This window comes from Panicum virgatum, chromosome 9N (genome assembly GCF_016808335.1).
Source record: "Panicum virgatum strain AP13 chromosome 9N, P.virgatum_v5, whole genome shotgun sequence".
Taxonomy (NCBI): Eukaryota; Viridiplantae; Streptophyta; class Magnoliopsida; order Poales; family Poaceae; genus Panicum; species Panicum virgatum.
The window spans coordinates 60956130-60966379 of NC_053153.1; the positions used below are offsets into that span (position 1 = coordinate 60956130).

Below are 10250 nucleotides of genomic sequence, written 5' to 3' on the forward strand. Positions count from 1 at the left end.
ACAGTACTTTTCTCTCATAAAAAATTAGCACCAGCCACCAGCATTAGCCAGCCAAACACAGCGCCAGTTGTAGGCACCAGATGGGAGGAGGCAACAGTCTGCGTACGTTGGCGACAGATGGTGTCTTGGCTTTCGTGGCCATGGGCACTGCGGCAGCGTCGAAGCTTTAGGGCTGTGTTTAGTTCCAAAAAACTTCCTCCTAATTCCAAACTTTCCATCACATCGAAACATTAAATATAACAAATGACACATACATGAAGCATTAAATATAGGTAAATAAAAAAATTAATTGCATAGTTTTGATGTACACGACGAGACGAATCTTTTGAGCCTAGTTAGGTCATGGTAGGACAACAATTATCACAAATAAACGAAAAGTGTTACAATACGCTATAGTGTCCGATGTGAATTTTAAGATTTTTTTCCTCCATCTAAACACAGCCTAGAAGTGGTGGATGCAAGAGTGATGATGACTCTAGTGGCCTAGCTACTAGGAGCATTGATGTCTAAATCTGTAGCATCAACTACACACATCCATACTAGACCTGGGCATGGGCCACCCGACCCGAACAACCCGACCCAACCCGCCCGAAAAAAACCCGACCCGACCCGACCCGAGCTACGTGGCGGGTGGGCACGGGCCGTATTTTTTGACCCGCAACAATCAACGGGCCGGGCACGGGCCGTGATTTTTGACCCAAAACCCGACCCAACCCGAAAAACCCGATCCAAAGGCCAAAAAACCCGACCCAACCCGAAAAAAACCCGACCCGACATGCGCCGCGCAGGGTGCACGGGCCAACCCGACCCGACCCAGTGATAGGTACGGGTCGGGCGCGGGCCGTCCTATGCGACCCGTGACCCGACCTTGACCCGACCCGAACCCGACCCGACCCGACGTTTGCCCAGGTCTAATCCATACCAACCAAATTCATCCAGGCGCTGAGGGAGATGACGCTAGCGCAGGAGCTCGGCAGGTCTAGGCGTCTAGCGGCTGCCATGGCTCGCCGGACTGCTGACTCCGCCACTGGATGGCTCGGAAGCAATGGCTTTGTTTGGATCGGCAAGAATTCTAGCATGCACATATCTTGAAAAAAGAATCTCATATGCATAAAGTACTAAATGAAGTCAATTTGCAAAAAAATTTTAGGGATGAGTGTAATTTTTCGTGACGAATCTAATGACGGTAATTAATTGATGGTTAGGTATAGTGATGCTACAGTAACCATCCTCTAATCGCGCAGTCAAAGGCCTCATTAGATTCTTCAGAGTCACTAGCGCGGGGTTTTGAAGTTGGTTTTGTAAACTGACTTTGTTTGATGCCGTAATTAGTGGTCAAAGTTGTTACTATTCACTAGCGCTACAAAACCAAACTAAGGCCAATAGAAAAAGGAGCAAGAGTGGATGCTGTTGTGATTACGATGGACAAAGAGCTCAATGTAGGCCTCCAAAGTTTACATGGGCTCAAGATTCTTGTAGAAGGTAGGCTCAATCGCGTTTAAAATCCCAATGCAAATCCCAATCAGAGGCCCGAGCTATTCGCTTTCATGCACATCATTCTCGTAGCAAATTTATTTTTATTATATTTTATAATCCCCAAGTGCAAAAACATCATTGTAGTTTATTTTAAGACAAACCATCTAATTTTTAAGTGAGTTTTAAAGAAATATGAATACTTTATGGTACTAAATAGATATCATTATGTTAGTTGTAAAATATTATTTTACAATTTAACTCTTGTGGTGCCACAAATGATGATGCTCTTAAGTAATCTACAAACTTGATCAGACTTATGATGACGACGATTTAAATATGATAAAAAATTAATTAAAATGACTTTCCTTTTAGGCTGAATGGTGAGGGAGTAATATTTTTCTCCACGCCTTCATATCACCATCATAGTGAATGATCTACCTACATGATCATCGGGTGAATTGTGCACCTAGAGGGTTTCCACTTAATCTATTTTCGTCGGAGCCATTTACCCCTCCTTACGCGGTATTATTGTCCTAAGAAAGGCATAGCTTATGCATATAGGTTTAGACAGAGATATAAATTGTTATGAAAACTATGCAGCTTGATAAAGATGTATTAGAACCCTTACCGCAAAAAAAGAGATGTATTAGAACCCTTACCGCAAAAAAAGAGATGTATTAGAACCTATTGTTTGAAGGTGTCTTGATAATTAATCCATACTCTCTCCGCACCAAAATAAATCCACTTCTAGAGTTTGAGTGCAAATATCAATGTTAATACAAAATTACATATATATACCCCCTATAAAGATGTATTGATTGCACCTTAGTAGGATAGAAAGTTGGAAAATACAATTAGAACTAGGTTGTCTCTTTCATAAATGTGATTTTATTTTGAGATAAATTTTAAACTCTAAAAGTGTATTTATTTTAGGATGGAGGGAGTAGTATGCACACACACTTTGTACTATGTGGGTATGTTTTGATCCGGGGGCTAAAAATTAGCCCCTCTCCTTTTAGCCCTATTTAGCTCCAAAGGATCCAAACGGGTAGGGCTGGGCAAATTTAACCGAGAACCGAGAACCGAACCGAAATAACCGAGAATCGGAACCGAAAGAACCGAAATCGAGAAATCTGGTTCCCTGTCCAAGCTTCGTTATTTTTAGATTTGTGTAGCTAGCTCTGTGTTTTAATCTTTAAAAATGGTGCTAAATTGTTATAAATAGTTGTTGCATCTGGAAAAATCTAAAAATTTTACCATGGCTCAGTCTTCAAAAGATAAGCTATCATACAAACTTTGAGAGCGAAAAACACTTTCTAACTCTTTGTACTAATTAGTCTTGTTATATGTGAGTTAAATTTGTCAATTTTATTACTCCTGTTTTATGTCTAGAAAAATTCTAATAAATTTAAAGTGTATTTAGCATCGTATGTAGACTCCTCTGTAAAAATTTGAGATTCAAAAATGTTGTGGTTTAATCTGTGTAAATTCATCTTGATCCTAGCATGAGCTGTTTTTTAGTATGTTTCATGCATCCATTCTTTACTGTTTTGCCTGAAATTTTTACTGTAAGTTTCTGATCTGATGTTCTACCTTGTGTAAAGGTTGTAGTTGCTGAAACTATTTCTAACTTATGAAGTGTTAAAACCCAACCCTAGATTCTTTTATGAACTCAAACGTATTAGATTTTACTCTATAAACGATTGCCCAGTAAAATATGAATGCAAGCGTTTCACTCTTTAACTTCGGGATTTGTTTGAATTACAACTTTATAGTGGAGCAAATAATAAATTATTGTCGTCACACAACTCATCCATGTGCATTTCATATATATTCGACTACTCTTGCTGACGGAACATACGAGTTGGTGCCCGAAGCCGAGAGTGAGCAGCATGAAGCTCAAGTGACTCTAACTGAAGCTACGGAAGACCCGAACTCGAATCCGGAAGAGCCCAAGACTAGCTACGCCCAGGAAGGCAAGCCCCGGAGCATGTCCTACTATTTTAAATTTATGCAACTTATTATTGTGCCTATCTACTTGTACATTTAAGTTACAGCAGTTGACTGGAACCCTAGTTGCATGATCCTAGGTACCGATGCTTGACTAGTATGTGTAGGTCGTTAGTTGGCTATGCTCATGGTTCGGTAGAAGTCGAGTGATTTCCTGTCACTCGCGAGAATTATATGAGTTGAATGGTTACTACATGCTACAACTGTAAGGTCTACGGGCGGGGTGGTGGTACGTGTGATGCCCCGTCAGTGTAGTGAAAGTTGATAAGGTCACAGTGTGTGGTAGTGGCGGTTAAGCATTTGAACGTACTAGACACATGCCGAGAATATGGTAATCGGTAAGCTTAAGTACCTGATTGACTCGGCGAGTGGACTTCTCCCTCACCATCTTTGAACGTTTTTCTCATGCGCGCACATGCGGCTGCAGAGCGGGGCTCTGTTGTCGAGGGTGGTGACCCTGATCCACAACCCGGAAAGAAAGGAGAAATGTTGCACGTGTGACTCTGGGAGTAACCACGTGACGTGTGTTTAGGTCTGCCTGACCAGGTTAACAAATTCGATTCGAATCGTCCGTTTCTCACCGGTTATTGAGATTGCTTAACCCTTTTGCCACATAGAGTAATAAGTGGAATATATATGATGATGAATATTGTTGGATGATGAAAGATAATTGTTTTCCACCATGTCTGCTATTGGATAGATGCTAATGTAGAATGGTTAATTGAACTAGAACTTGAAAGCAAAAATCTGAAAATAAAGATTTACTCTTTGTGGCTTTTCAGCAAAAATAAACCCCCACAAGCCAAAAGCCTTGCATGTCTAGTTAAAGGACTAAGTATATCCTAGTCGGGTAAGTCTTGCTGAGTATTAGTATACTCAGCCTTGTTTGTGGCTCATTTTGTTTCAGGAGATACTTTTGAAGACATGTTTGCCAGTCTGACCTGGTCTTGCACTCTCCCGCCTGGTTGGTCCGTGGAGTGGGGTACGTCTCCGGCCGACGCTGACAAGAACGAGTGATGTCATGAATCGGGTTTCATCGTGACACCCCTATCGTCGTTAATTCTCGTGTTTACTTTCCGCTAAAATAAAGGACTCTGGTGAACTTCTTGTATGTTCGCACTACAAAGCACTTTGTTAACTATGGAACTTGATTTGTAATCCTAAAATTATGTTAAACTCTCTGTGTTGTAATATATGGTGTAGTGTTGTAATCTCTGGACTCGTTTTTGTGTGAGTTATGCTGCTTTGTTCAGTGGTTTCATTGGGTTTTTACCCGACGGGTTGCCGATGTGCTCTGTCTAATGTGCGAGTTAAACCTAATTGTATTTGCAATGATGGTTAGCGCACTTAAGCCGGTTTATGTCGGGCGGTTCTGCCACAGCAGGGCAGGGCGAGCTCTAGTTTCGGCCGGCGAGGCGGGCGGGGGCACGCAGCTCCGGCCGGCGAATCGGGCAGGGCGACCAGCTGCTCCGGCCGGCGAGGCGAGCGGGGGCGAGCAGCTCCTCTGGCCGGCGAGTTGCAGTCCTGGCGCGATAGGGAGGAGCACAGGGGCGGGTCCGCGGCCGCGACACACACAGCACGCACGCCGGCGTCGCTGTTTCAGTGAGGAGGGAGGGGTGAAACGGGCACTTTCTCTTCCTCTGACATTTCAAACCGAGTCTGACTGACAGTCAACTGACGGAATTGGACGGCAATGGTATGAAAGTCTTGAGAAAATTGAGATAGTGGTTGGGTAAGAGCTCGAACTTTTTTTAGTGGTACAGATGGAATTGAGAACTTTTATAATGGCTTCAGGGGAACAGCAATAGCCTCCAGTACAAACCTACGGCCCTGCCCTGGCCGGCGACCCGGCGGCTCGGCAACCCCGGACGGCTCCCGCGGCGACACATGGTCGGGGTACGTACAGGGGCACGTCTCTTTCTCCTCCTCGCCGCCCACCTCAAACTCAACTCCGCCTCGACTCCCCAGCCGACCTCCGCCGCATTCCCACACACCCCCATCCCCCACGGCCCACCGCGCGGGCCCAGGCGCCCAATCTCCATCCCCACACCGTCGTCGTCTTCGTCTTCGTCTTCGTCTTCTGCTGCCGCTCGGCTCACCCTGGCGGCCTCGCTGTTCGATCTCGCGCTGCGATGGAGCGGTACGAGGTGATCCGGGGCATCGGGTCGGGCAACTTCGGGGTGGCCAAGCTGGTGCGGAACGTCAGGACCGAGGAGCACTTCGCCGTCAAGTTCATCGAGAGAGGCCAGGTGGTAACCGCAAATCATCGCCCTTTTCTAGTTCCTTCTCCCCCCTCAAAGGTCGTCTTTTTTTCCTTCATGGAGTCTGGTCCTTGGTGCAAGTGTGCGACAGGGGATCGCTGGTGTTCTTGAGTTGTAGGCCACAGGCGCCAAGGAAAGATCTTGGTTTGCCTGATCAATCATTTCCTACTCTGTTGCGCACTAACCTGCTTTGTCTCTTCTGCTTCCTCTGATTGGGAACCCCTCCAAAATGCTGGGGGGTTCAGTTTGGTGCAGAGGTCCTGAAATCGAACGGCTTCAAATTCGTCAGACAAATTTTGGAGGTTTCTGCTTGACGTACGAGAGCATACATAAGTGTTGGTGTCTGCATTTGTGCTTCTGAGTATTTCCAGCAAAAGAGACTTTTTTCCCTTCCGGGTACTGATTAGCATCTCATTTTGTTTGATTTGATTACTTTTGGGGTCCTTCTCTTTTAGTTTATTTTAGTTGTTGCACACAAAAATAACTCTTCCGCAGACCCCGCACAGTGCGGGAAGCGTACGACACTAGTACGCCACACAAAAATGCAAGAACAAAAAGCAGGTGGATAGTGTCTCTTCCCGGTAGTTTGGCACCCTACTTTTTTTCCGGTTTGATTGCAGCTTGCCAGCTTGTGTAATTTGTCAGTTCGATGTTGTTTGGCTGGGAGACTCCTTGATTTTTTTTATCACACGTGATTTAATAAAGCAAATGATTCGTGCAACATTGGCCCATGGAAGCTACCAGAACCGAACTGTTCTGCAAATAGTAAATTTCTGTTACATAACGTCATCTAAAAATGCCAAAGTTGTTCGGATCAAGCACTTGCATTATTAACTTTATTGTTTCCATAGAATTTGTTATTTGAACTTGAATATCTTGAACTTTATTTTTGCTCATTTTCTTTGTTTAATTTAAAATTTTGATTGGATGGCCTCTTCTAAATTAGTATCTTTTGGTAGACGCTTCTAGCATATGATGATCTGTTCATCCATGCCCGTGAACTTGGTTGAGTTCATTAATTGACGCTACTGCTAGTATGCTACGCTGTCCATCGCCTTTTTTTTTGTGAGGCTCTGTCTGTTCTCTCGAGCTGAATATATTATAAGAGTTGTATCCGGGTTTCTTTGTCTATACTTTATATTATACCATGCCCTGTTGTCACGTTCTGAAGATTATCTATACTTCCTTCAGAGAGTTTCCTCTTTTATTTCGCTCCTTATAATACACTGTATTAAACTGAATATTATATACTTTAGCTCATTATTTAATTCCACACGTTTCTTCTTTTTTCTTAGATTGATGAGCATGTTGAAAGGGAGATTATGAACCACCGGTCACTGAAGCATCCAAACATAATTAGATTCAAGGAGGTAAATTTCTCTGAAATCTAGGGAAGGAAGTATCCTGATATGAAGTCGAAGTTGAATAACTGGTAGTTATGCCACGTGTTACTTTTGATAGTTCAAAATATGTGCTTGTGGTTTCAAGTTTTTTTGGTTTCGACAGCTAGAGTACAATGACAGACTTTCGTAACATTCTTGTGCAATGTCAATGTGCTATTATTTCTTCTCTTCTCTTCTCCATGAAGACCTGTTGCAGATAGAAAGTGATGGTTATCTGCAGTCTTTTATTTCTAGTACAAGGACAAATGGAATATGTAGCGTGAAAGTCTAGTTGCAGATTTTATAGGGGTCTTTGATGGCGACTATTATCCTTCAGTTCTGCATTTTGCACTCTAGTATCTATGGTTTTATGTGGCTGTGTGCTCGTGCGATAGCAAAATGTCAACATGCTAACCGGGTTATTTCTATCATTTACCCCAAGTGGGACCAGTTAGGTTCTCCTGTAAAAATTATATTAGCCTTCTTGACTTGAGTTTGGCTTACCCCTTGGAGCCTTCTTTCATACTACTCAAGTGAAGTTTAGTTCCACAATTGCAATGCCATTTTCAACCATTTTTTTGTAAATGAATTGATGGGCAGTAATGCAATTAACCAACAACGGAAAAGGTGTCTGTCAAAAATCATTGGACACGCTCTGCAGCTTGTTGGGTGTTTCTGATGGTATTGCTCACCATACTCCCTACTACTGTTCTCCAGACCTAATTTACTAATGGAAAGTTGTCCTATAGCACACCAGAGTTGCTATATTCCAGCTTTTATAGAATATGCCCCCCTTTTCCTGTGAATTTGGGAGCAAGAGTAACAACAAGCTTAGATTAGAATGTTGGTATTACTTAGCTAATAGATGTATTGATCTTGTGTTTCTCTGGATAACCCTTGTTATGCGTGTTTCCTCAGTGTGGGAACTTTGATCTTATAAAACTGGTTAAGTGAGAAACCCACAGGAGGAGCATATATACGCACAGTTATCATCAGGGCTCTTTTATTCTTCGCCTGCTCGACGAGGCTTGTACAAGCCTTGAGAGTAGTGTGCTAGCAATTTATCAGGATGTTCTTGTGACTGCATTTTTAGACATCTGATATGGTTTTGCGACTCTCAGAAATGACCAGTCGTACTGTCTACTATTTCTTTCCATTCATCATCAGACATCTGTTTTGAACTGATTGTCTAAGTTTAATATTCAGAAATCATTTTTAGGCTGGAAAATTAAAGTAGTATTCAGTTTTTCAGGTTGTGCTAACTCCCACACATTTGGCAATAGTTATGGAATATGCTGCTGGTGGTGAGCTATTTGAAAGGATTTGCAATGCTGGGAGGTTTAGTGAGGATGAGGTAAAGAATATTTTCCACAAAGTTCTTGGGACTTTTGTTGTGAGGTTGTATGTCACTATACTGACGGATTACTACTTACGCTCAACAGGCAAGGTTCTTCTTCCAACAACTGATTTCAGGAGTGAGCTATTGTCATTCAATGGTACAAATTCTGTGAAGTTGATTGTCACATAGCAATTTTAGTCGAACAGTACTAACTCAGTACCACTCGTCTCTTTTTCCGTGCAGCAAATATGCCATAGAGATGTGAAACTAGGGCTGTGTTTAGATCCCTCAAAAACCACCCCAAAATCCAAACTTTCCATCACATCTCCATCACATCGAAATATTAAATATAGCAAATGACTCATGCATGGAGTATTAAATGTAGGTAAATAAAAAAACTAATTGCATAGTTTTGATGTACGTTGCGAGACGAATCTTTTGAGCCTAGTTAGGTCATGGTAGGACAATATTTACCACAAACAAACGAAACGTGCTACAGTGTGCTACAGTGTGTGATGTGACTTTTCGCACCTTTTTCACTCCATCTAAACACAGCCTAGAAAATACTCTCTTAGATGGCAGTGCTGCACCTCGGCTCAAGATCTGTGATTTTGGTTATTCCAAGGTACTCCTGTGCATATTATAATCTCACAAGGTGACATTTTCATCACCTAAACTACTACCCTGCATTTGGGCCCTTTTCATTCTCAGTCTTCTGTGTTGCACTCTCAACCAAAATCAACTGTTGGCACACCTGCATACATTGCTCCAGAGGTCCTCACTAAGAAAGAATATGATGGAAAGGTAATGCCTACTGTTCAAGGCCATATTTTCGATGTTCTTCGACTGAAGCCTTAGAATACCGTGTCACATGTTAGGTTGCTGATGTTTGGTCCTGTGGAGTAACACTGTATGTGATGCTGGTCGGTGCATATCCATTTGAGGACCCTGATGACCCAAGAAACTTCCGAAAGACGATCACTGTGAGTACACCTATTCCTGCTTTTACGATGTTCTGGGACAACAATTTGTTTAGCAACAAATTTCGACAATGATACGGAACTTGTTGGTGTCTTCCACAGAGGATACTCAGTGTGCAATACTCAATTCCAGACGATGTTCGAGTTTCAATGGAATGCAGACATCTGCTGTCTCGCATATTTATCGGAAATCCTGAGCAGGTACATCTCGTCAAATAATTCGACGTGTTGGCTGCAAGTTGCATCAGATTTTAATAGCTTTTTATACTCGACAATTGCTTCATGCAGAGAATAACCATTCCAGAAATCAAGAATCATCCGTGGTTCCTCAAGAACCTGCCCATTGAGATGACCGACGAGTACCAACAGAACATGCAGCTGCCAGGCATGAACACCCCGGAGCAAAGCCTGGAAGAAGTGACGGCTATCATACAGGAGGCGCGGAAGCCAGGGGAAGCCACGAAGGTTGCTGGGCAGGTACCCTGCCTGGGGAGCATGGATCTTGACGATGTTGATTTGGACTATATCGACGACATCGACATCGAGAATAGTGGTGACTTTGTTTGCGCAATGTGATGTTCATGTTTGTGGTTCAACCGGTCAAGTAGTAGACTAGCAAGCGAGCTTCAGTTGGTTGTTGATGTATGTAGATCCTTGGATTATGCTTCTATTTGCATCTGGATCAGATGCGTTCTGTAACAGAGAAATTGGCGTCTGTGAATTGCATACAACATGAACTTACATTCTGAAATCTATGTAGGAATCATTTGTGTTCTCAGTGATGTATTGAATTTGACCATCA

The 10250-nt window shown here is 42.9% G+C and overlaps 1 protein-coding gene across 3 annotated transcripts; it reads left to right on the forward strand.

Moving 5' to 3' along the window:
• Window positions 1-5357: 5357 nt before the first annotated feature.
• On the forward strand, window positions 5358-10250 carry LOC120690992 (serine/threonine-protein kinase SAPK1-like). Of its 3 annotated transcripts, XM_039973940.1 has the most exons (11): window positions 5459-5738; window positions 5993-6143; window positions 7043-7117; window positions 8382-8483; window positions 8572-8625; window positions 8712-8739; window positions 9029-9093; window positions 9180-9272; window positions 9347-9451; window positions 9551-9649; window positions 9737-10250. In XM_039973940.1, the coding sequence occupies exons 3-11, from the start codon at window positions 7070-7072 to the stop codon at window positions 10022-10024; spliced, it is 882 nt and encodes a 293-aa protein (XP_039829874.1). In that variant the 5' UTR covers window positions 5459-5738; window positions 5993-6143; window positions 7043-7069; the 3' UTR covers window positions 10025-10250. The 3 variants fall into 3 exon arrangements, with proteins under 3 accessions (XP_039829875.1, XP_039829871.1, XP_039829874.1); XM_039973941.1 differs by lacking the exon at window positions 5993-6143 and having other exon boundaries at window positions 5358-5738; XM_039973937.1 differs by lacking the exon at window positions 5993-6143 and having other exon boundaries at window positions 5452-5735.